General features: G+C 42.5%; 3 protein-coding genes, 2 long non-coding RNA genes and 1 other non-coding gene across 8 annotated transcripts; 4 read left to right on the top strand and 2 right to left on the bottom strand.

Annotated features, from left to right (window-relative positions):
- The first annotated feature begins 195 nt into the window (after window positions 1–195).
- LOC127601213 (uncharacterized) lies at window positions 196–11,078 on the top strand. The gene is made up of 12 exons (XM_052066276.1): window positions 196–273; window positions 339–463; window positions 1,618–1,855; window positions 2,927–3,048; window positions 3,662–3,725; window positions 4,919–5,073; window positions 9,443–9,606; window positions 9,759–9,852; window positions 10,133–10,194; window positions 10,279–10,344; window positions 10,429–10,524; window positions 10,859–11,078. The coding sequence occupies exons 1-12, from the start codon at window positions 234–236 to the stop codon at window positions 11,016–11,018; spliced, it is 1,386 nt and encodes a 461-aa protein (XP_051922236.1). The 5' UTR covers window positions 196–233; the 3' UTR covers window positions 11,019–11,078.
- LOC127601261 (uncharacterized) lies at window positions 5,775–6,357 on the bottom strand. The gene is made up of 2 exons (XR_007962515.1): window positions 6,219–6,357; window positions 5,775–5,804 (listed from the first exon to the last, which is right to left on the bottom strand). It is a non-coding gene; the product is annotated as an uncharacterized LOC127601261 (long non-coding RNA).
- LOC127601263 (uncharacterized) lies at window positions 6,075–6,916 on the top strand. Its single transcript, XR_007962517.1, has 2 exons — window positions 6,075–6,182; window positions 6,307–6,916. It is a non-coding gene; the product is annotated as an uncharacterized LOC127601263 (long non-coding RNA).
- Window positions 8,764–8,845, top strand: trnas-aga (transfer RNA serine (anticodon AGA)). The gene has a single exon. It is a non-coding gene; the product is annotated as a tRNA-Ser (tRNA).
- A 1,740-nt stretch (window positions 11,079–12,818) lies between the features above and the next one.
- Window positions 12,819–18,929, top strand: LOC127601254 (WD repeat-containing protein 73-like). 3 transcript variants are annotated; one of them, XM_052066362.1, is made up of 8 exons: window positions 12,819–12,961; window positions 13,543–13,610; window positions 16,591–16,679; window positions 16,843–16,931; window positions 17,014–17,081; window positions 17,178–17,339; window positions 17,446–17,793; window positions 18,279–18,929. In XM_052066362.1, exons 1-8 carry the CDS (start codon window positions 12,903–12,905, stop codon window positions 18,512–18,514), a joined length of 1,119 nt encoding a protein of 372 aa, XP_051922322.1. In that variant the 5' UTR covers window positions 12,819–12,902; the 3' UTR covers window positions 18,515–18,929. The 3 variants fall into 3 exon arrangements, 2 of the variants coding, with proteins under 2 accessions (XP_051922322.1, XP_051922321.1); XR_007962513.1 differs by lacking the exons at window positions 16,591–16,679; window positions 16,843–16,931; window positions 17,014–17,081; ... (1 more) ...; window positions 17,446–17,793; window positions 18,279–18,929 and adding an exon at window positions 15,904–16,019 and having other exon boundaries at window positions 12,865–12,961; window positions 13,543–15,871; XM_052066361.1 differs by lacking the exons at window positions 16,591–16,679; window positions 16,843–16,931; window positions 17,014–17,081; ... (1 more) ...; window positions 17,446–17,793; window positions 18,279–18,929 and having other exon boundaries at window positions 12,865–12,961; window positions 13,543–16,019.
- A 2,323-nt stretch (window positions 18,930–21,252) lies between these two features.
- On the bottom strand, window positions 21,253–25,307 carry plekhf2 (pleckstrin homology domain containing, family F (with FYVE domain) member 2). Its single transcript, XM_052066371.1, has 2 exons — window positions 25,116–25,307; window positions 21,253–22,345 (listed from the first exon to the last, which is right to left on the bottom strand). Exon 2 carries the CDS (start codon window positions 22,332–22,334, stop codon window positions 21,606–21,608), a length of 729 nt encoding a protein of 242 aa, XP_051922331.1. The 5' UTR covers window positions 22,335–22,345; window positions 25,116–25,307; the 3' UTR covers window positions 21,253–21,605.
- Window positions 25,308–26,160: the final 853 nt, after the last annotated feature.

A 26,160-nucleotide genomic window follows, 5' to 3' on the forward strand; every position in this document is an offset into this window, starting at 1 on the left:
TGGGAGCCGGCTCTCACCTCATTGGGAGCCGGCCTCACCTCTTTGGGAGCCGGCCTCACCTCATTGGGAGCCGACCTCTCCTCAATGGGAGCCGGAAGGGGAGGGTTACACGCACACACACACGCTGCAGTTTAGAGAAGGGGGAGGAGTTAGAGAAGAGTTCGATTTGGTGTCGTGTCGAAATCTTACGGTGTCGTCACTACCAGTCAGATAGCCCCTCTTCACCGTCAACAATGTGCGCAATTCCAATGTCCTTCCTCCTACTGTCACTCAGTGAGTATTTTGAAATACAATACGAATTTGTTTGATATACGACTGTAACGTATTATTCCGACTAGATGGCGTCTGGGTTCGGAGCGAGGAAGTGCGCGTTGTTCAGGGTGTCTTGGGTGAAGATTGCTCATTGCCGTGCACAGCCCAAGTCAAACCAGGGGTACAATACTTGACTGTTAGCTGGCACAAGGTAAATGGCGTGTATTGACTGTTGGACTATTTTTCATGTTCATTTCCGTTGTTTACCATTGTTTTGCTTTCACTTTGGTTCTCCAGTGTGTGTGTGTGCTATTACCGGAAATCGCCTCCAGTGGGCGTCTAAAAAAAAAAACAGCTGCCTATGTTCAAACATTGGACGCAGTCGGATCCACCCATTTTTAAATCCGCAAATCCGCTAAACCTAAAGCACAGGTGTCAAACTCAGGTCCTGGAAGGGCCTCTGCCCTGCATGTTTTCCAAGTCTCCCTGTTGCAACACACCTGATTCAAATAATCGGGATTGTTCTAATGCTGCTTCAGAACTGGCTGATGAGCTGATCATTTGAGTAGGGTGTGTTGCAGCCAGGAGCGAAAACGGGCAGGACGATGGCCAGCCTATCTCAGCTGTCTTCGGACAGAAGGTGGGATACACCCTGAATAAGTTCCCTCTAAATTAAACATTTCCCAAACATTATTGTATTGTTGGGCGGGACCGTGGGCAACTTGTTAGCACAGTGGTAGGGACGTCCGGTTCCCTAAGAGCCATGTCCTGCCTGTTTTAGAGCTTTCCCTATTCCGACACACCTGATTCAATTGATCATGATCATTGCAGGCTTCAACAGCGCTTGCTGATGAGCAGCTCGTTTGAATCAGGCGTGCTGGAGTCTGTCTCACTTAAAAATCTTAAATGTAAAATTGTTGACTAAAATCATAAAATGAAGTCAATATTTCGCAAAGAATAAAAATGAAAAAAAAAAGGAATACATTTAGATTCACCAATTTTTGTGGAAAATGGCTACATTCATCCAACAAATATGACAGTAGTATTGATCATGTAATCAAAACCCCATAGCCCTCCTGTGGCTCCCTAGAGCTTCTTCAAAAATGTCTGAAAATGGAAAAATATGTGTAGGAAATACATTATTTTTGGTTTAGTATGGTTTCTGTCAGAAGACAAACATTATCAACGTTTTCCGATGCTTTAAAAATGTGTCGAAATATTAAACGTCAACGAATATTTGCGTCATAGCCTGCGACACACGTTTCTATTAGCAGGGTGGGATGTCAGTCAGGGGGGCTGTTGTTTAAAAAAAAAAAAAACCTAGCCTACGTATACATCAATCTCCGAACTGTGTCGATGTGACAGATGGAGCTGCGCGGCAACCCACCCACGCCGCAACGCCGCGGCCTGGTGTTGCGCGATCTGCCCAACGGCGCGGTCGAGCGCTATGCGAGCCTGACGCGGGAAGTGATCCTCAACAACGACACCAACGACATCCTGCTGCCCAACGTCACGTGCCGTGACAACGTCGCGTACAAATGCCGCCTGTACGCACCCGTTGGGGAAAGAAATCTAGATGGAGAGGTGGTCCTCAAGCTGTCAGGTGCGACTTACTGGAAACATTCGACTTGTACCGCTGTCCCTAATTTTGAATGTACAAGTCGCCATTTGGTCGACTTCTGCAGCGATTCAATTACTGTGATATGCCCTTGCAAGTGGGCAAGGGGAGCCACAGTCACATGTCAGCTCTTTATTAAAATTGTACAGTCAAAAAAAAATCTAAAAATGAACAGGGGAATCCCAGCTTCAGTTTCCGTCGTGAGTGTCATGCGGGGGGGGGGGGAACTTTTGGGCAAACTCTAAAAAAAAAAAGATTAATTTCTGTAGCTTTTCTTTATGTATGATCAAAACACGTAGAAGTCACTTGACTATCCATGAGAATATTCATTCTTGCTTGGCTCTTGACGAAGGCGGACGCTTTTTGCTTTCTGCGCTGTCCCTCCCACCCCACCCCACCCCACCCCACCCCACCCTTCCCTGCTTGCGACTCAGTCCTTGTGCTGTCTCATGTCTGACTTTTCCTAGCCTCCTGTCGTATTTTCATCCTAAAAACAAACATGGAATTGGTTGGCTGGTCTCTCGATGCCATCGACAACATTTTCTTCATGAGAAGAGCAGGCAGTGGGGAACCTACTTGCCCCTCGGGGACTTTTGCTGCTGGGTACACCCGAGATCCTTGGAGGAAGCGGAGAATTACCACCATTACCCGCTTCCTCATACATTCCCTTGATTCAGCGTCTTCATTGTTTATGTCTTGTGACCTGTTGTAACTGTCATATGCTTATGCTGGAGTTTTTTTTTGCCTCACTCAAATTATCCTCAACATGAGGGTAGTTTGAGTGTGGGTTTTTTTCTCCCTCCCTCCCTCCTCCCTCCCCTGTGCTTTCTTTTTGACCTTCGGGTTGAGTGAACGCTGGCGCGTTTTGGCTCCCGCTGCTCAACCCGTATTGTTGTGTTTTTTTTGTTATTGTAAAGTGTCCTTGGGTGTCTTGAAAGGCGCTTATAAATAAAATGTATTATTACTATTATTATATTATTTATAATATATATATATTTATTTATATATTATTATTATAATACTGAACATTGCACTTATTTTTTTGACCATTTGCAGATTGCCCCGGAGCCAGATTACCCATTGGATTACCCATTGGACTCCTGAAAATTAATATTGAATGGGTCATTTTGCTTTCTGCACTACTGACCCTGACACTCTTTTGCTCCCTGCTGTCTTATGTAAGTCTCACACACACAAAAAATGCGTAACACACACACGCACACAAAAAAAAAACACCGCCAGGAATTTCGACAATAATGTGTTGCTGCTTAGTGTGTGTCACAGTAGCAGTTGTTTTCTGATCTATTTTAATTTCCGCAGGCCCGTCTGTAGCGTTTCACATGATTTGTAAGCAGATCCATTAAAAAAAAAAATGAGAACATCTTAGTGTTGAAATAGACAACGTGTACTCGTCTTCGAGTCCTATGTGTCGGTTTTACAGTCAACTTCAGCTATGAGGGGCAAACAAGTTGAAGCACGTACACCGGGCATCGTTTATGGGGTCTTTTCATTTCCTCAAAGAGGTGAGATGGTCTCCCATTTCGCGAGTGAGAGCGAACAGGTGCTCATACCTTAAAAAGTGTTTTTTGTTGATGTCATTTTCAGTGCGAGTTAATATGTTAAAATGTGTTGAAAGTGTGTGGGCGTCGTGAAGCTTTTTGATTTATTTGTATTTTTTTTTTATGTATAGTCTATCTTCAACTGTTACGGGCTCATCTAGCTTCTCGTTGTTTTTCATGTTTATGTGCATTTCTAATGAAGAAATAAGAACACTATTTCCTATCCCCACAGTGCCTTTTGAGAAAGCACCGGCAGGACCAAAAAAAAGGCTGGAAAGCTGTCGAAGCGCGACTGGGCCCCACATGAGTCTGCCCATGTCCCGAAACATCCAAGCATCCATCCCTTCTCCCGGCCGCTTATCCTCAAGAGGGTCCCGGCAGGCGTGCTGGAGCCGCCCCGGAGCAGTAGGCGGGGTGCACCCTGAATGGGTTGCCAGGCAATTGCAGGTCACATGTAGACAAACACCCATTCACACTCACAAACACACCGAGAGAGACAATGTAGAGCAGGGGTGCCCAATACGTTGATCGCGACGGATGGCAGTTCAGGGACTGGAGAGGGGTGTTGAGGGAAAAAAAAAAAGGTGTCGAATGTCTATGTGCGTGTTATTAATGATATTTTTTATTGCATGTTATTAGCAGTCTCGCTATTGCACATTTAATGCTTTAATCCTAATTTACGATTAGGGCCAAATTTGCCCCCGTTTGTTCTCCAGGGTTAAAATGAACATGCCGCAACAGTGCATCCCATGCTTCCGCGCCGGGTTTCGAGTCTTTCGACGAAGGTAGGCAGCGATGTCCTTTTCACAAAACTACAAACTCTTGCGTCGACTTTAGTTTTCTGTTTCGCTCATCAGGGCATGCGTGTGTAAGTGCGTGCGTATGAACGCCTGTGAGGTAACGGGTTGATCGTGGAGGTCGGTCAAAAAAGGTTGGGCACCCCTGATCGAGAATAATCAATTAACCTACCAAACATGTTTTTGGAATGTGGAAGGAAATCCAGAGTAGCTGGAGAAAACCCACGCAGGCATGAATAAAATATGCAAACACTTCACAGGAAGGCTGAGGCCCGGATCTGAAAACGACTTATGTGACTAAAATGAATTTAACAACAGAGAATAAGCAACAAAGTGCTTGAAAGTGCTCTATAAATGCCATTAAAATGAGTTGAGAACACGAGGATCAAGTATAATAGATAGATGACCGAATGTAGTGACATTAAAGTGTCAAAAAGAAAAACAAAAAGCGTGAAATGAGAAAAAATATACTTTTTTAAACTCTTTCAGGGACAGCGGTTACGACAGTGGACAGCTAGTGTTACAGGATGCATGAAAGGGTTAAAAACACCCTGGCTTCCTCAAAAAGTGGTGATAAACATCCAGTGTGCGTTTACCACCAAAAACATTACCTTTTATGGACAGAATTTCTCAGCGCAACCGAGGCATTGAGGGGGTTCGGTTTGTTGCCTCACTTGCTTCTCTGCTTTTAGCCAATGAAGTGGCACTGTTGGCTTCTTGGAGCCGGGATCCCCGACTTGAACTGGAGCAGTTCGCAGCCGAGTGTGATGCGTTTGGGATGATCATCAACACCTTCAAATCTATGCCCTCTGCGGGGTCGAGGATGAAGGAATTCAAGTATCTTGCGGTCTTGTTCACGAGTGAGGGCAGGAGGGAGCGGGAGATCGAATAGGCGGTTCAGTGCGGCGTCTACTGTTGATGCTGATTTTGTTGTGGTAAAGAAGGAGCTGGGCCAAAAGGCGAAGCTCTCAATTTTAACGGTCGATCCGCATTCCTATCCGCACCTATGGTCACGAGATATGTGACTGAAAGAAGATAAGATAAGATATCTTTTATTTGTCCCACACTGGGGAAATTTAGAGCCTCCAGCAGCAAGAATGTAGGTAGAAAGAAGACAGAAGAAAAAAAAAAAAGAGATCGCCAAGATAAATGGCCAAAATGAGTTTCCTCTGCAGGGTGTCCAGGCTCTGCCTTAAAAATAAGGTGAGATGCTCGGTCATCCGGGAGGGGCTCAGACTTGAGCCGCTTCTCTCCATCTTTGCGAGGAGCCAGATGAGGTGGCTCGGGTATCTGATTAGGAATGCCTCCTGGTGAGGTCCCACTGGAAAAAAAAAAGCAACAAAAAAGAAAAAACATTTATTAAAAAGGTGTTGAAAGAAAAATGTGACTTGGTGATTCCATGAATGCTAAAACTGCAATAATGTGGAAGTCCACCTTAAATCTGTTTACCACAAAACATGAGGATTAGCAAAAAAAAATGTTTAAAACACTAAAACAAGAAAAAATAGATTTTAAAAAATTTTGGGAAAAAAAATGGTGATTCCATGGATGCCAAACTGCGAGTATGTGGGGGTCCACCTTCAATATACGTTTCCCACGAAACCCGAATATTAGCCCCCCCCCCCCAAAAAGTGTTAAAAAAACAGACAAAAAAAATATTTAAAAAATGACCGGTGATTCTGTGCATGCCAAACTGCGAGTATGTGGGAGTCCACCTTCAATATGTGTTTTCCACAAAACATGAGGATTAGCTCCCTCTGCAAAAAAAAAAGTAAAACGCAAAAAAATAGTTTAAAAAAAATATTTAAAAAAAAAGATGTGCGATTGGGATACTGCGAGTATGTGGGAGTCCACCTTCAATATGTGTTTTCCACAAAACATGAGGATTAGCTCCACCTGCAAAAAAAAAGTAAAACGCAAAAAAATGGATTTAAAAAAAATATTTAAAAAAAAGATGTGCGATTGGGATACTGCGAGTATGTGGGAGTCCACCTTCAATATGTGTTTTCCACAAAACATGAGGATTAGCTCCCCCTGCAAAAAAAAAAGTAAAACGCAAAAAAATTGATTTTAAAAAAAGATGTGAGACTGGGAGATTCTGCAGTTGTCAAACTACGAGTATGTGGGGGTCTGCCTTCCTGTGTGGAGTTTGCATGTTCTCCCCATGCCTGCGTGGGTTTTCTCCAGGTACTTCGATTTCCTCCCACGTTCCAAAAATATGCAGGGCAGGTTAGTGGAAGACTCTATATTGCGCTCTTGGTGATGTGAGCGCAAATGCTTGTTCGTCTATGTGTGCCCTGTGTTTGTCAGGAAACCGGTTCAGGGTGTAACCCGCCTATTGTCCGAAGACAGCTGGGATAGGCTCTAGCAACCCCCCCGCGACCCTTGTGAGGATATATATAAATCAGCATGTATTGTATAAAGTCCATCATAATATAGAAGAATGGATGGGTAACTATTAGAGCTGTCGGTTTAGTGCTTTTTTTATTGGCATTTTACTTTGTTAACTGATTTGTTAAGCGCTTTGTTACAGCTGCCACTGTTTTGAAAGCGCTATATAAATCAGCATGTATTGTATTGTATTAATTTAAATGAATTTTAACAGATTAATTTTTTTCTCACGAGATTAATGCGGCACACGTCACAAGCGGATGTTACGGTGCTCTATAAATACACCAGAAACAAAACAACAAGTGCGCTGCAGAAGTCCACGCCCATGTCTGTTTTGCCACCCATTGCAGCGCGAGACGCCGAAAACGGATACTTAAAGAGTTTATGAATGGAGAGTTTACTTTTAAAAAGTTGCCAGATTGGTCCACTGACAAGACCAAAGTTACCTGTTCTTCTCTCTCTGTGTATCATTGTTAAGGAATTATTACTAGAAGGAGTAGTAGAACATTGTTGACCTCGTAAAAGTCCCTGAAGGCTGTCAAGTGCCTTCGAAGAGGAACCCTAATCTCAAGATTTGTGGACCAGCAGATATTGTCTGTACTTTGTCAAAATGCCAAGATCGAACTTTGCTTGACTTTCTTTGTTTCAGATTTTTACATGAGGGGAAGGACTGCCCGCCCCTAATTAACATAATTAACATACTATGCCTATATGTACGTGTGACTGAAGTTGTAACTGAAGTTACAGCTTTCCGTGTCCATATAAATGGAGCGGGTGGAGCTTCTCTTGTGTTTGTCTGACAGTGACAGTGCGCTGCTCTAGTAGCGACCTAGCGAAAATCAAACGTCTCCAGTGTTGTCATTGAACCAAGTGTAGTCATCCAAAATGAGGTAGACACAAAAACCGTAGAGAGACTTCCGCGCAAGAAGGACCAACATAATCAACATAGCCTGACTGTGTTAGGGGGAGTGAATGGTTTGCCCCAGCAGAATGATGGTTGCCCCAGCAGCACGGGGGAAGTGCTTGCGCTTGTTTGTACGGCCAGCAGTTTTGAATACAGCGGCACAGAACGAACACTGGTGTCTCGTTATTCTCCAACAAACATACAGAAACAGACTGCTGTGTTCAAAGCAAACTTGAGAAAAACGAAGTATGCAACCATGGTTTAATTCCACTATAGGCTGAGTACTAGTGTACCTTAGATGTGCACTTTATAATGTTATATTGCTCTGTTTTGATTTCATTAAAAAAGCTGTTAACGCAGCTGTTGTGTGACTAATTTTTTTTTTCACTGTTGTTGATGGACAGTAATATTGTGTGAGAGATTATGTGAACAACTGCTCCAAGTGAAAAATGTTCATGTAAAATTGAAATTGTTATTTCAGTAAATATTTGCATTTGGCACATAGAAAACTGATTCATGATTCCAAGTTGAGAGCATTAAAATGGGGAAAAATAGGACAAAAAATGTAAAAGGAAATTCAGAAACGATAAAAAATGTGTGAGTAATCAAGATTAATTTTTTTAGTTCATTTGAGTTAATTATGACAGTTGCATTTTTAATTAGATTAAATATTTTAATCGTTTGACAGCTCTAGTAACTATGTATTGTGAAACAGGATCTGGTAAAATAATTAATATCCTACCTTCCTTCCTTCTGTAGAACAATAAAGACATGTAAAATAAATCCCCAAATCTCACGTGTGAAATTAATTGACGAAGAGCAAAATTAAGATTCTCATTTTTATTTTATTGATTTTTTTTCTATTCTTTCCACTTTTGTTTGTTGTCATTTATTATTCCGAGATATCAAAACTAATCGGTGGCATGTTTCTCAGACATAATTTACAAAAAAAAAAAAAAATCATACCGAGGGTGTGGTTTTTGATAGTTCCCTTTGTTTTTTTGCGATGGCTCAAATTGAAACAGAAAAACGTTATGACATTCACTTCCTTGTTTCACTTCACTGGTTAAAATGTCTCATAAGTCATTTTACCTTATATTAAAAATTGATGTGGAAAATGTTAAATTTACGGATCATTTTAATGTAGTGGAATTTGCCCGTCCTCCGATTTTACTTTTTTTGGTTAATCAAAGCCAACGGAAATGATTAGATAAACTAAATAATGAGTTGGTGTATCTATATGTTGTCGTGGCCGAGTGGTTAAGGCGATGGACTAGAAATCCATTGGGGTCTCCCCGCGCAGGTTCGAATCCTGCCGACAACGCATATTTAGTATTTTACGCAATTACTTTGTGTTTCTAATTTGTTTTTCCTACGCTTACATATTTATTTGTAAGGTTTTTTTCCAAAAATGTTTTATTATTAATCGGATATTTTAACCATTGTCATTTGTTGTTTCCGTTAATGTACTGTTTAATACAAAAAAACATACAGTAACTATTAATAAATTGGTAATGATCATTTCTTAAGTTCTTTTATTGTTTTCATATGAGTTGACACAAGTTACATCACAATAGTGGCATTATTTTTCTTGAAGGGTTGATTGCGCATTTCTGCAGTGTGATGAAGCACTTAAAGTGTCGTCCTTAAACTGGTACGATTGTACTTTCTTTTGAATTTTCAAAGTATATGAAAACGGTAAAATTGTTGTACTTTAAACCGCAAGTACAAACCCAATAAATAAGCCTTTAATGAATTGAAAATATATATCATTTGAAGATAAGAGGGTTGTTTGAATTTGAATTTTTTTAGTCAAAATAAAAGAATAGTAAAATCATTTACTTCGAAGGATTGCCTGTGGATGTCCGGTTTACCACCACGTTACTTAGCAACATCAAATGTTGTCGTAAGAGCGATTTAGTTAGCTTGTAGCGCTAATGGAGCTAAAGCCGCCATGGATGACGATCTGGATGAGCTGTTAGACGAGGTGGAAAAGAAGTTTTGTCGCAACATTTCCGTCAGCCTGGCGAGCTCCATGAACGAGGGAAAGTGCGGTAAAGACTCTGGCGAGCGTCGGAATGTTGGGTATACCAAGTTAATGTTGCTAAAGCTAATGAGCTGAGATGGCATTTTCCTGACGTTCTATAAGTGTAGCTTTCCTATGTGGCTCAGTTTATTGATGTTATTTTATAACGGCGAGTCTTTCATAGCTGAATTAGTATACCTTGTGCCACCAGATGTGGGCAGAATAAAAACAGCATCACTGAGGACATTGATGCTCTCCTGGAGGAATTACAGGAGGAAGACCTCAGTAATGCACCTCAGGATAAGGTGAATACTTTGGGATTAAAATGTTTCCATCAGACGACCGAGCCACGACTCAACTGAACACTTGAGTAAAATAATCTTGTTTCTATAAATGTCACAGTATTTTTAAAAATATTTTCATTTGCACGATCCCTTGCAAATCCTCCACTGCACGCTGTAAAAAAAATCTATAATTGTCGATCCCTGGGGTATTATGGCTAAAGCAAAAACATAATAATGTCAGTTTTAAGATTCTGAATGTTAATTGACTTGGTTTAATCTATTTTTGCTCGTTTAATGTCAGACGGCGCCACTTCCCAAAAGACATCGGGACGACCAGATTCATTCTCAGCCTGGAGGAAGAAAGTGAGCTAAATGAGCGGCCCAAATATTCTGAAACTCCTCCGGTTTAATGCCCCAGCCCTTCCCTCCCTCCATGCATTCATCCAGGTGCTGTCCTATTTACCTTGGAGGAAGTGCCGTGGCAAAAGGAGTGGGAACGGCCGCATCCAAGAGGTGCCAAAATTCAATTTTTCTTCAATACCGAGCTTTAATGCAATTTAAAACACATTGCAATGACCACTGGACGTGTGCGGGCAGGTCGTGTGACCAGCTGAGGTGCACCTCCTGCGACTTCCGGGTGTTGACGTTTGACAACTGCGAGTGGGACTCGTCATGCGATTACCTTTTCTTCAGGTGAGTCTAAACCACACTTTTCATCGACAGTGGTGCCTCTGCAACTACCGTCTATTTTAATAATGTATTAATCTGTCTGTAATTTTTTTTTCATTTCATCAGTGAATTAGATTTTTTTTTAAATCCATGATTTTAAAAAATCCATCTATTTATTCAAAAACCGTGCAGAAAAGACACAAGCATAATTTGATTATGATGACATTTATTTAATTTGCATTTGCAATGCATTTTACTTGAAAACATGAAGTACTTTTTTCCCCCCAGTGTTAATGTTCAAACTTGACATACTGTGGTGTGCAGTATTATTCAATATACTTTTCATATGTGCATGCAGGAACAACATGCCCGACTGCAGGAAATTGGGAGCTAAGCTGAGGAAGCGAAGAGGCCTCCGGGCGTACGCTTGCCAGTGTAGCTGGTTTACTGCCTCAGACGCCACGGACGTGTTGCTGAAGCCACATCTTAGATGGGTGTGCGCAAGACACCCGGACTAAACCGTCTTCATACACTACTCGCAAATAAATAAATAAATAAATAAAGATGTACACACCTTGCTGTCCTCTAACAAATATCTGAACAGCAAAATTCACCTTTTGGGGGGAACATACAAAAACATCTACTTTTTTTTCCTTTTGTGACTCTTCCTAACTTTTGTTGAGTTGTTTATTATCAACACGGCAACACGTCCTGTCCGGATCGGATTATTATGATATGCTGTTTCGCAAACGTTATATTGTAATGTATAATATGAACACTTTCTAAACACTTACAATACACAATACAATACATGCTGATTTATATAGCGCTTTCACAACAGCGGCAGCTGTAACAAAGCGCTTTACAAAACAGTTAACATAAAGTAAAATAATAAACACAACACATAACATAAAACACGGACAGTCGTGCAGTCCTAACCACTTTTCCGTCACACTCTTTGTTGTTTGAAGCGGTTTGAGATGAAAGAGGAGAGAATCAAAGTGTCCTTTAACCAGTGGATCAGAGACGTCATGCTCAAAATGTGCACACGTCGGCTACAAGCTAAGTTTCAAAGTCAACAAGAAGCTGTAGCATCCATTGACGAAAAAAGAGATTGGTTCACTTCTCCTGTCCCATGGAAATCCATTTCAATTCCAAGCGGCAACTCACGGTTCCAAATACGCATCTGCGCTCTTCCCCAACGCTCCTCTCTCCTCATCCTCAACTTCAGCGGCCATCCATCCAGCCGCACCAACGCCAACTGTCCAACAGCGCTGACATAGCCACTGAACAAATCGGGGTTGTGAAAAATGCTGCCCATTACTGGCGCAAAAAACACAAGCGCCCCAGGTCTATCCAGCACCGACAGTCAATGGCGCCGACATTCCTCCCAATCAAAATCTGTGCTGGTACAGGCGTGCTGCCGAGAAGGCGCAACCACCAAGCACAGATACTGCTCCTTTGACGAATGTCGTGGCCAAAAAGCGCTGAAAACAGTCCATATCAGGTCCACACAATGAAACAACAAACAACATGTGACAAAACAAAAGACAAAAACAGCAAAAAAGAACAAAAAAGCAAGGCTCTTGAAGAGCACTTGCCGAAGGCTGCCTACTCGGGCTCCATATCCCAGCTTGAATCACTTGAATCAGTCGACCGAGTCGACAAACTCCATCGTGCTGCTTCTCTAACCCAATATTGTCAATAAAACAGTAGCTGTGACATAAGATGCATTTCATAAAATACAAGTCATAATTATTCCATCTTTTTGTCATTTGACATTTTTAATGATCCCACAAGATTCTCATTGAATTTGCCTTGTTGAAATGATTAAGAACATTACATTTTTATCTTTATAGAGCCATATATTGTCAGGATAGGTTCCTGAGAAGGTGAAATACATTGTGTGACAAATTGAACATCAATTTTCCAGTGTTACAACCTTTATTGAGCCAAAATTGCTACAGGAGGTATATGCAGTATATTAAAATAATAACCATATCTACTCAATTAACTCATAAAATAACTTATCATATACATGCCATGTCGTTTTTCTGTTGTATGAATGACAATAACAAGTGCAGACTCAACTCTCCGCTCTTAGATCTGGTAGAAGAGGATTAAAATTTTCGGCCTTTCACTACACTTCACTAACCGGTATGGACAGGTGGATAAAGATACATTATTGACAGTCAGTAAATACTTTTAGGAAAAACGAAGCGAAATGTTACCCCTAACAAAATCTGCTCTATTCTATATATGTACAATGTCCAAGGGTTTCGGTTTCAGTTTTTTATTCCTCAGTCAGTGCGTTTTCTTGTTCGTCCTCCAGTCCATTTGGTGGCGCTGTAACGTAAAGGCGAACCGGAAAAAGGTTAACAAAAATTAACACGAGGAAAGAGATGGAAGATAACGAATTTGATGAGCTTATAGATGACTGGTTTATCGAATCGTTGAAAACGTAAGTCATTTATAATGTTTGCTTGCCGGCCTTTAAGAGCTAGCGTGTTTTTTTTTTACCTTAAGTAACGAACACTGCTAGGAAATACGAAGAAATTAGCATGAGGGCGTCTGCGGCGTTGTCGGAACTCTGCTGGGAAAGCATCGATCTACCACTACGATTTCTTATGTTTCAGCACGTTTAATTAAAGACGCCCTAAATTCTAACCTAATCCATTTCTTATTTGTGTCTTGCCTCTTTCGTGAGCGATTCGTAGCCTGGCGGACGCCTGCGACTTTACAGCTTGAACTCCATTCGGAATTACTCTAAATTTGAGAAACTTCTATTTATCCTGACTATTTTCTTCTATATTACACTTCTTATAAGATCAACTCGTGTTTTAAATGCATCTATTTCGTATGTTGGCCAGCCTTTGCCGATGCCATTTGCTTTACGCAATAATTTAAGTCGCCTCTCGAAGCAAATGTCATTGAATTGGATGTTTTTAATTCGTGCCACAGTGGGGAAATTGTCTTTTTGAAAGAATATATCTGATGGACGGTATAAATGTAAAGCCTGTCTTGTCTGTTTGTTTTGTGCAGGTACAGGGACCTTTATGTGTATCAGCTGGAGTTTCCCACCCGAGTCATCGAGTGGACGTCAGGGAAAAGTGAGTAAATCCATTTGCGAAAGCCTTTTCGATCATTGTTAGAAAAATAAAATGGACTGGACGTATGGCTCCGGTGTGCCTGGGAATCACCCAAATCCTGGCAACTACCCCACCGGCGGAAGCATGCCAAGCAACTATGGGTACGAAATACCCTCCAGTCATCTTCCTCCCGGATTCCCCTGTGCTTTCCCACCTCCGCAACCTCCTCCTTTGGGCTACTTCCCCAATATTCCACCTCCGCTTCCGACGTATCCTCCAGTAGTGCAGAATTATCACTGGCATCCGCCAAATACTGACTTCCAGGCACCAAGTGAGATTTGTCCCGAGTCTCCCGTGGATGAAAAAACTCTCCAAAGGAAGCAGGATGAACAGTGGCTTAGTCATTTCTTAAAAAGAAGATCCAGCGAGACTAAGGAAGACGCTCAAACGAAGCAGCCTCAATCTAATCCAGATTTCGGAGACGTTCTAAGCGATGCCGCTGGTCTCGTTTCCCGGATGTCCGAGTTCTGCCAAAACCTCACAAACAACCTCAATGAGGACGGCGCCGCCTGGGCCACCACTTACGAAGCCGCCATGCGTCTAAAACAAGACCTCCAGGATAAACTGTCGTGTCTGGCCGATGGATTAGAAGCTAAAAAGCGGCATGTGGCTCGGGTGCAAGAGCGGCGGCTGAAAAGCAGGCAAAAAGCAGAGCTTTTCCGAGCCGAGCGGGAGATGCGGCGAGCTGAGAAGGAGAGTGCCGTGGACAAGTGGCGGCTGCGACAAATCCACCGGGCGGAGGAGGAGAAGAAGGAGCGCGAGCTGAAGCTGGCGGCCGACTCGGTCTTGTGCGAGGTGCGCAAGAAGCAGAGCGACATCAAGCGCATGCAGGACGTCCTGCGCTCGCTGGAGAAACTGCGGCGTCTGCGTAAGGACGCCGCCTCCCGCAGGGGCGTGAGCACCGGGGGGGACGAGGATGTGGCGTTCCAGCGCCAACTGGACGGGTTGCGGCGCGTCATCAAGGCCAGGACGCATATCTACACGGCAGAGGAGAAGGCGCTGACGGTGATGCTGGACAGCGTGCAAGAGGAAGAGCGGCGGGCTCTCAGGAAGGACAGGGAGAGGCGGCAAAAGCACAAAATGGACACCATGCTTTTCGGCGAAGAGACGCCTGTTGCTGACGCCCTGCGGCCCTTTACAGAGTACTACAGCCTCGCAGAGTCTTCCCTCCACGCTTTGCTTCACGTACGGCAACAATGGGACGTCTTCCTGGTGCCGGATGATCATTGCGACGGGACGACAATCCCGACGGACTGGATCCTGCCCCAGCCACCCTCCGACCCAGCTTGGGGAGTTGCTCTGGTGGAGTAGGAACAACCAATTCCTGTTTTGTTGTGACTTCATCACAGCTTACCACAAGGGCTGCAACTAGCAATTGTCTTCATAAATCATTCATCAATCAATCAAATTTCCATCATTTGGTTGAAAAATAGGACTTTATTTACCAAGTGACAATGCAGCACATGGAAAAAAAATTGTCGGATTCACTGGTGTGGTTTGTTACCTGTCAGAAAATAAGCACAAACATTGATCATTGTTTTCCGAAGTAAAAGCAGATGTTTGCAAATGTCGTATTTTGACTCTAGGATGGGATTGCCCGAATTTGGATAACTTTAAATTAAACAAGGACTGTAAACATTTCATCGATTATCAAAATCATGTATTGATTGATTTGATCAGCTCTCTTCATGCTACCATCTGTTTGAAGTTTCGTATCAAAACAAAGAAATGTACATTGCATATTTAAAATAACCAAACCAGTTTTGCATTATGCTATCGGTTTATGGTGAGGTAAATGCAGAACATGGTAGCTGGTGAATAACATCCATGTTGCGGCATTCGGACCCTTTAAGTCACAACTCGCCCAACACAAATGGACAGGCAAAACTTGTAGACAGACAATATAAACATACAGAAATGATTACATGTCATTTTTATTTACATGTCTGTAAAGGGTGAGTAGTTTGTATTTGTTTTAATTTTGTTAGCCGATGGCAAATTTATTTTTGATGTCTGGATGACAGTTAGGAATGTGCCACACGTGATTTGAAATGTTTTCCTACAGTGAATAAAAAAAGTTTTGGGACCCTGGAACAGATTATTTATGTTGGCTTTTTTTTAAAAGATAATGATTATAACGTCCAGGTCCAATAAAATAATAGAAATGAGTGGAATGCACAACCCTAAAATTTCTGGTGCTATTATTCTCCTTGTGAAAAAAAGTTAATGTGGACCACGAGTCCTGTGATTACAGAAAATGACCGTCTTACTTTTTGAAATCCCAATGCGTGAATAGCCTTACTGTTTTTGTTTGTATTGTCTTTCGAACAAAACAACAAAAAAGAGAAAATAAAATTTTCTTTAACCAGACGTTTTTAGACTATTTTCTTCAAATGTCCTTGTATTGGGAAGATTCACAAGAAGATTATTTAAATTTAAAGTTCTGGAGGATAACGTTTTGGGACAATTTCTATATGTGTGTGTGTGTGTATATATATATATATATAATTTTTTAAATCAGAAGATGATCTGGAAAATTCTATTTTTATTTTGTGTTACTCCAGTTGTATTTATGCAAGATTCACCATAATTATTCCACTTTTTTTCTTAACTTTTCTGGAAGAATCTTTTTTTTTCCCCTCAAAACAAAGACTTATATATAAGCTGTTTTTGTTTTTAGTGTAAAGTGTCCTTGGGTGTCTTGAAATGCGCTTATAAATAAAATGTATTATTATAAGTATAAAACTCACCAAATTTTGACATGAGGGTTAGCCCGACGCCAGCCATTTGTTGTTGTAGTGGTAAATTGGGGCACACGGGGGTGCTCTATACCTGAAATGATTTTGATTTTCCCCTGCAGGGGCTTCACGTGATAGTTTTATACAAACTCCACCCACATGATTCAAATTATAACAACATTGTCCATTTTTTTTGTCTACAGCCATCTGTGTGACAGGTTACAACAAGTCCTCAAAAAATGAAATTTTGGAGCTCTCTTTGCCCCAAAAGCTCTTTGCCGAAGAAAAAAAGGTAAATAAACCAATAGCAGTTAGAATGCTGCCTGTGACCTGTAGGGTATTTTTTTAATTTAAAAAAAAAGGGTGTTTCTGCTTTTTTGCTAAAATTGCTTTTAATTTTCGTGTTTTTTTTGTGTGTGGTGTTAATTCATGTGTTTGTATGATGATGCGTTCAGGGTCTCTGTGCCGAGCGGGATTTCAAAGTGCTCCACGGTGGATTTTCCCCCGATCCAGTCGGCGTCCTCAAACACATCCCAGGAACAAGGTAAGCAAAAAGTCCCAACTTCAGCATTTCCTGTCTTCAGTTTAAAAAAAACTCATTTTTTTTGCTCGTTTTATTTTGAAAGGCTTATTGTGACCAACGACGAACTGACCTCAGACCTTCAGGTGTGGAACCTCGGGGGTGATGACAGCGGTGCGTACCTTATGTCCCCCAAACTCTTCAGAGTTAGCATGATTTAGCCGTTAGCATGAGTTAACCGTTAGCTGACGCTGGTTTTGCATGCGTCAGACATCATAACAAAGGTGTCGAGCGTCCAAGGTTCGGCGGGAAGCCCGGGTGGCGTGAAGATGGCGGCCCGAATCTCACCGCAGCCGGAGGTTCTTCACGGGTCTCGGGGCGGTGACGTCAGGCTGACGCAACTGACCACAGGACAGACGCTCTACCAGCTCGGTAAACCTTTGGAAGGCTGGTTAATTGTGTCGAGAGTGTGTGTTATTTTCTTTGTGACAATAGCAATCGCTCCGTGATCCTTTTCTGTTTACTTTGGTCCGAACAGCGTCAACCTGTGAGGAGCGTCTCACCAGTTTGCACTTTGTGAGCAATGCCGTCTTCTTGGCCGCCTGCGCCAACGGCGACATTCTCACTGTGGATACCCGGACATCGTCTCCTCCTCAACTGGCGCCCGCTCCCTCCACGCCTGATTCTGACATGTGGTGGACGGACGTGTCGGGGCGCGGTGGGCTGATCCGCGTGTCCTCATCCGGGTGGGCGGCGGTGTCAGACCCGAGGAGCCCGGCGAGCATCGCGCGTCAGGCTCGGCTAGCGGCGGGCGCGCCGCATCGCGAACCACATCACGTCAATGTGTTGTGGGCGCCGGCGCTGGACGACATCGTCGCTGTGTCAGGTCAGCACGTAACACTCTGGGGATCAAGTGCCTTTAAACGTTATTATTTTTATTCTTGCGTTTCTTTGTGTTTTTATGTCTATTCTATAACCATGTGAAGCATCATGTGGGTCCCTAGTTTATAACTGAGTTAGGAAAGTTTGCTGGAGGTCAAAATGCTCTACAATGAACCAGAACAACAAACAAATTTGTTGGAATCGGCCATCTTTGTTTTCTACTCGCTTTGCACGCTTTGAGGTTGCACCTGGGGCAATCTGAGGGAGAGTATTCCAATTTCCCACCTTCCTCGAATGCAGCATTCCAAGACCAAAGGAAGTAAAGTTAGTGTTATCGGTCATCGATGTCCTGATGTCTAGTTGTGTGACAAACGTCCCTCCCTGTTTGGAACCAGTCGTCCGAAGTCATGATATAGAAAACCGAATACAAATGTGACGTCACATGATCAGCGTCCGTAAAAACTCGTCCGTCTATTTGATTATTTTCAGGTTTCAGCGGTGCGGTCCAAATCTACGACACATCCTCGTGGCAGTCGGAACCCCGTGATTCCCATCCGCTTTTTGAGCACCGCGGCCACGCCGTGTGTTCTCAGCGGGGTGAGGGCGGCGCTGTTGCTGTCAATTGTCTCCTTTGGCATCCCAAAGAGACAAGGACACTCGTGTCGGCCGCGGTCGACGCTTCGCTGCACGTGTGGGATTGGATCCATCGATCGGACGCTAGGTGATATATATCATAACCTGGACTGACAGTCGCCTCTTGCGGATGTGGATTTTAAGATTCTCCCAGACTTATTTTAGTACAAACTTTGACCACACACGGACATTTTCACCACAGAGACAAAAAAAATAAAAATTATGTGAAAACGGCGCAGCAAAATCAATGTATTCAAGTTTGGCGAGCTTAATGCGTGGCAATGTAAGATGGCCGCCGGTGGCTTCACTTCTCGCCACATCGAGTAGGCAGCATTGCAAGTCCAGATTATTTTACTGTTATAAAAAACTTGTATGTGTAAAAAGTGCTGAGTTGATTTTTTTTTTAATTCCAATAAAAATAATTATTAGTTTCTAATAGTGGCAAAATTGGTTTTATATTCAAGTGTAATGAAACAATTGCAATAAAAGTCAAGCAAGCAACATTGAGATTTTACATATTTTTTTGTTGTTTTACACAAGGAGAGCCCATAGCACTGTCGCTCACTCGTACAAGAATTAATAGACTAGTAGTGATCGATCATTCATCTCAATTTACATTCTGATCGGAAAAACAAAAACAATTCCAAGTAAAATCAGCCATGTTTTGAAGCTCCGTGAAATTTCATTGGTGCAGCATTCAAGGAAGCACGCCAGCAGTTAGTGTATCAACTTGACAATGCATCATCTCACAAACAAAAAAAGATCAACATAAAAGCACTCATTAACAAGTGGATTTGAATTGCTATCGTGGCCCTTTAAAACATGTAACAGATTGACAACTTTTTTACACAGGAGTGATAAGTACCCAAGTATCAACAAGATGCATCTCATCACTGAAAAAAAAATCTTTTCTTGTTAAACTGTATTCAAATCTCTCATTTTGTTTGAGTGCAACATATTACAGCCACATTTGTTGAGGGGAAAAAAAAGTTCCAAAAATACTCTTTTTAAAGATTTTTCAAAAATATTTTTTTTCTCAACATTTCAAGAAAATATTTTTTAAGATCTACTTTTTTTAGAGCGTCAATTTGATGTAGAAAAAGTCTCGCATTGGGAAAAAGTAATTGAGATCGAGGTCGTATTTTTAAGAGTAACCAGTCTGACAATTGTCAGTATTTTGAGCAAATTAGGTTCTATTTAAAAAAAAACATTGGAGGGGGCTAAGTGTAGAATATGGAAATGTCATTATTAGAAATTCCTGACTTTTAAAGGAATAAAACTGAGATTTTGCTCAACAAAAGTTGTAAATTCATTCGAATAAAGCTGTTTTAAGGGGAAAAAATCCAATCCAAAGAATAAGAAGTTTAAAAGTATAAAGTCTGACTTGTAAAGAAAAAGCAAATTAGATTTTCGTCTTTTTTCTATGAAAAAAGGCAACATTTTACAATAAACCGCCTTTTTAAAATGTAGTTTAAATTCAAATCTAAAGTGTGTTTTTTGTAAATCGTGAAGAAAAAAAAAACAAAGCAATATAAGTGTTGTCGTATTGCGTTACATATAAAATGTAAAAGACGACTGCGAAACAGCTAACTTAATCCTCAGAAGATTACGATATGTAGTGCGATTTTTTTTTTTTTAAGTGGGGCCCCGGTACTCCTTGATAACACAGACGGGTGATTAAAAATTCACTACGCATAACCACACACAAATTACGTACATTCGTTTGATTAGTCATTCATGAAGTAGCCACAAAAAAACAGACCAGCTTGTGCCCAAGTAAAAACGGTTCAAAATTGACACCCGCCAAACGTGGTTTCAAACTCATTTTGGGCGGTGTCGATAAAAACTGAGCGGCCCGCTCGGCTGGTGATACGCGAAGCAATTGTGTCAGTCAAATAGACTTGAGGTTGGCCCGTCAAGTCCCGTTACGGTGCCTCCTATGCCCACTCGAAGAAGTTTCGGACTCGCGGGTAACTTGAGAGTCACCAGCCACGTTGGCTGGCTGGCGTTCAAAAAAAAAAAGGGTTCATTGTAAAACCCTGGGTGTCGCCATGGAAACTGTTGCTACAGACAACGTTTTGCGAGCACCACATTTTTTTCCCCTCTGAGTGAGGGGGCATTTTAGTGTGTTGGATGAGGCACGAAGGTGGAGGCACATGTGTGTTTGCCCCTCGAGTTAAGCAACCACATGACATCATCATCTTGTAGAAAATAGACAGGAAATACTGAAAAGCAAAAACTGACTACAAGGAAAAGTTATTGTTTTGAGAATCAGGTCACGGCTTGAGTTTTTGCAATACTGTTTTTTTTTTTCATTCCAAAAACAAACAAACAGATTTTCTCGTAAAACAATCGTCAAAGATCTTTTTTCCCTTGAAAAACTTGGGGGCTGGGTGGGGGTTGGGAAAAGAGTTTAAATCAAGAGGACATCTTGAACAATCAAATTTTTCCCAAAACTGACTTATCAGATATTTTTGCTCAGGAAAAACACCTCCCACACACACACACATGATTTTCATGAAAATAATTATTTTAAGAGTTTTTTTTTTAATTTTATTCGACGAAAGAGCGTGATTTTTAAAAAATCTGTCCATAAAAAAAGTTGGAAAAATGTCACCCCCCCCCCCCCAAAAAATGATTTGGGACAAAAAAGATATTTATTCAAAATATTTCATTCACATTTTAAAAAAATATTTTGAGTGAGTTAGCCATTTTAAAACGGCTTTCCTGAATAGAAATGCAACTTTTCAAATATAGAACTCTCTTGAAAAAATATGTTTTTTAAAATTCTTTTGGGTCAACAAAAATGAAATGACTTTTCCAATTTGGGAAAATACTTCACTTTATTCTTTTCTTAATTATTCTCCAAAAAAAATAGTTCTCAGGGGAAAAAATAGCTGCTCTCGAGAATGACTTTCGTGAAAGAAATGCAATTTTTTTTCTGGGAAAATTTACATTCAATATATTTTTCCTCAAAATGCAGGACCCCCCCCCCCCCCCCCCCCCGCCCAATAAAATAATCATTTGACTTGAACAAATTCCTTTTTTCTCCTTTATTCTCATAGTATATGACTTTGACCTCACCCTCCTCATCGCGTGACGGGGGTAACCGCACATGGCGAGCAAGCAAGAGTCTCAGTTCAAAACGGAGTCAGTGCGGGGTGAGAGGCGCCCCCCCCATCCTCAGTCGCTGCTGTCGTCATCGTCGTCGTCCTCGTCCGAGACGTCGCGGAAATCCCCGGCGCGGCCGCAGACTGTGTCGGAGCGTCCGCCGGCCACCAGCTGGCCGTAGCAGAATTGGCAGACGCGTACGGGCTTGGATGACTGGCTGGGCAGCAGGTACTTCTTCTCGGAACACGGCCCGCACACCACGAAGCCGCACTTGCGGCAGTGGTGGCGGCGGCTGACGGGCGTGAACTTGACCTTCTGGCAGCGCATGCAGACGGCCGCCTCCGAGTCGGGCACCCAGACGGCGGCGTGCTCGCCGGCGGGCGCCTTGCCGCTCTTCTGGAGCAGCTCCTGGACGCACTTGCCGATGTGATTCATCCACTCGGATTTCTCGGTGGCGGTGGCGGCGTAGACGGCGAAGGATTTGGTGGGCGTCTTGATGAGCCAGCCGTTGCGCAGCTCGCCCTCGTCGGGCACCGTGTCGATGGTGATGCTCTCCAGCGGGATGATGTGCTGCTTGTTGTACTTCTTCTTCTGCAGCACGATGTTGCCGTAGACCAGGATGTCGTTGAAGAGGAAGAACTGGCGCGCTTTGGGTTTCTTGCGGCACAGCTTGGTGAGTACGCCCTCGCCGATCAGCACGCGGCCCGGGATGGCCAGGGGTTGGCCCGCCGCGCCGAAGCAGCCCTCCACCACCGAGATCCGCTTGGAGTTGGCCTCGCTGTTGGCCAGGCGGTCCACCATCTTGGCCCGGCCTGCGCCCACATTAAATCACGTTAGGATATGACGCAAAATTGGCGATTTCAAACCGTCAAGGCACACTTGGTGTGTCTTTGAGATTTTTTTTGGGTGGCTCAATTCATGATAAACAGGCCTGAACATTTTCATGTGGCTTCGGGAACGGAATTTTCCCGATGAAAGTTCATGCTTGACTAGGGTGGTGGCAGAGAGCCCAAAATTCAGCCCTCAAAATTACTTTTGGCAGGCACGTCCAACAAAAAAAACAAAAACAAGAAGCAACACCTCAAAAAGGCAATTTGTGCCATTTTGGGTTTGAAGCAAACATTTTGGTCGCATTTTTCTAGGGTGATTGCAAGAGAACCTCCTCTTTGAGATTTTGTCCACTTCCTAAGAAATGTTAATCTCATTTACGCGGTTCGCAAGAATGATGAGGCAACTGAGTTTTCGTCGTCGCCCGGACGTAGAACTCAAATCTCCATCAGCTCCACAGACGGAGCTTGACCAAACTTTTTAAAAGAGCCTGAAAATCACTTTCATGCGCTCTACCGATCAACGTTGAGATTCGAGGCATGTTTCAGCCGAACCATTTTGTCTTCTTTTTCTTCACGGCCGTGAGCGTTCCACCCTTCCCCTCTCTTTCTTTTAATTCACGTCAAGTTGTAACACAGATCAACAATCAAGTTGTCCGATTGGTTCGACGCACGTCCGTACACGTCTTCGGATCGTTGCGGATTGAATCAAGGATCTCGTTGAAATCCACCCTTGTTTTTCTGTGCCTCAATATGACAGGAAGGGAAAAGCACCACTTTTGCCCTGGTTCTTTCACACGTTCTCACACACACACACACACACACACACACACACACACACACACACACACACACACACACACACACACACACACACACACACACACACACACACACACACACACACACACACACACACACACACACACACACACACACAGGATGAGTAATTTAATTTTTCTGTTTTGTTCATCCGATAAATTGGGTGTGTTGCATGTCGAATTTTGAGGGCGTGATTTATTTATTTATTTTTTCAAATTTTGCGATGCGACATGCCAAAAAAGCTTTGTGAATACTTTCACACTGTATTCAAACTCATATGAATAAATCCAGGACGGTGACAAAAAGCCGCATTAAGGCATTTAATTAACAAAAGATATCATTCGAACGAGGTCGTTTTACAACGGCAAAACAATGAGTTTTTGTTCACCAGACAGTCGGAGGGAAAGTCAGCTCGACGCGCTGTGAAAGTGTCGGGACCGCAGGTGAGGAGGGCGAGGCGCGCTTCAATGATCGACCTGATCATCTGCCGCCACCCCCCACCCCCCAACACTCCCTTTTCCTTTTTCCAGCACCGCTGCTCCTTGTGTAATCATAATCCAATATGGCAGGGTGTATAAATGGCTGCAGATTACATGGCGCGCGTCACCCTTCGTCCATAGTACAGAAACTGCAACTTAACTGTGGCCTTGGTAACACATTCCCCTAAGTGTACAGGCAGCCACCTTTATTTCAACAACTCTCATTTGTCTCTTGTCATTGCAACATATACTTCTTTATCACAAAAAATCATTCATGGTGTTTGGTTCTTTTATGACTTTATTGCGGATGAACAGAAAGGAGGAAACACGCACTGTTGCCCCGCGCCCGAACACAGCAAGCATCACTGCCTCCCTTATGAGACAGCCAATCAACCAACTAGAGGCCATGTTGGGCGTTTGCCCGCTCTCTGCTGTTCAGTCCATCATATTTATTTTGTCACTCCTGGTTGTGACGTCGGAAAAAGTCAAAAGCCGACTCGTTGGGAAGTAATAGAAGGCGATTGCAGAGGATGTGTTGAGTGTAAAGCTCTTTGTAAGAGGCATGTTTGTGGGTGCTAAGTAGCTTAGCAGCCCCTGCCTGTCAGCCAGCCAAGCTCCCTGGGGGGAGGTACAACTTTTCTTTCTTGCAACTCAATCAGATGCAACTAACTTCCCTTTTGAAAGAGGAAGACGACTCATGAGGCGTCTCGATCACACTTTCGCTACACTCCTAAAGCATGTTCATATTTTAAACAATAAAACACAGAATATTCCAGAAAGGAAGTCGTTTGAGGTTTATCAAAAACGAAGTTTGGCCGTTCTCCAGCCAATCGATGGCCTCTTAACTCACGTATGACATCAAAATAGAGTCTGAAATAAGCCCTAATTGTCAGACCACATAAACATAAATATTCACACTGGCATTTTCACCAATGGACAATTTAGAGTCTTACGTGAAGCCGATTCCGCACATGAAGCAGAGATTCGAACCCCGATCCTGAAAGCCGTGAGGCAGACCCGCTAACCACTAGCGTACCACGCTGTCCTCAATTGTGATTAAACTTCCAATTCAGTATTTCACAACAATCGCTCTTAAACCAGCCCGAATGCAACTTTTCTAATTTAAACTGACATATTTGTTCAACGAAAATTAACTTAATACGTTTAATTCCAAATGAGACCAACTGTTGCTAACGTTCGGCTAGCCTAGCTTCGACAGAAAGTTAGCTCTTCCATTCCATCGCGGTTTGAAGTAAACTTTTTTTTCCACTTTATCTTTTCAACACAAACCTAAAATCTATCGATCCGTTCTTGTTTTCCTCCGGGAGAGTTATCGAACGTTCAAAGTTCACAAGTTGGATACATTGACACTCGCTCTCGGGTGAGAAAGTCAACGCTAATCGGCTAAGCTAGTAAACATTACATTCAAGTCACACTTTTTCCAAAGTACGTACCAGACTCTCTTCTTCACTCTCTCTCTGTCTCGTTGTTATCCGATGACAATTAAAACGAAATGTATGCGGCTGGTGGAGCAATTAAGGCAACGGGTCCCATCAGAAAGTGTCAATAAAAGAGGAGCCGAGCAATCACAAATGCATCACAGCAAGCCGCCGCCTGTTTGGAAGGTTACAAAAAAACAACACAACAACCGAGCAGCCGAGCAACGCGGTGCCTTCAAGGGCTGTCGAGGGTCGGAAATCAAATTACAAGTTAGATCAGGCGCATTCAAGTGACAGTTGAAGGTCGGAAAGCATAGCAATCTAATTTTACTGTGGTTAACAGCACGAATATGTTTTTAAGCACCAAAACCACATTTGTTTTAATTATGATGCTACTTTCCAAATATCGACTCCTTTCATGTTTCTGGAAGATTAGAAAAAAAAACAACAACAACAGAGCAGGCGAGCAACGCGATGCCTTCATGGACCCTCAAGGGTCGGAAATCAGAATACAAGTTACATCAGGCGCATTCAAGTGACAGTTGAAGGTCGGAAAGCATAACACTCAGATTTCATTGTGTTTAAAAGCATGAATGTTTTCAAACACCCAAAACGCCTTTTTAATTATGATGCTATTTTCCTAATTTCGACTCCTTCTACGTTTTTGGACCGACCCAAACCATTCAAAATTCAAAATTTTCATCTAATTTAGGATATATTGGGAATTATTTCCGTAATTTCCCAAATCCTTACTTTTCCTGTAATAACACACATTCCATGAAAATAATCCAAAAGGAATGGATATTCCAAATACGAGTGGTGCCTTGACATACAAATTTAATTTGTTCCGTGACCAGGCTCATAACTCAGACTACTTGTATCTCACCTCATCATTCCCCAGTGAAATTAATGGATGACCATGAATACAGTTAGATTTACACATTGATCAATAGCTGAGCAAGTACCTCGTTATCACGGCATGGAAAAGCAGTGCAACAATTTGGTGGGTTATATTTCAACAACTGGTAGCTTTGGTGCTTTATGTTCTTGTGTCAAATTT

Source organism: Hippocampus zosterae, chromosome 5 (assembly GCF_025434085.1).
Source record: "Hippocampus zosterae strain Florida chromosome 5, ASM2543408v3, whole genome shotgun sequence".
NCBI classification, from domain to species: domain Eukaryota; kingdom Metazoa; phylum Chordata; class Actinopteri; order Syngnathiformes; family Syngnathidae; genus Hippocampus; species Hippocampus zosterae.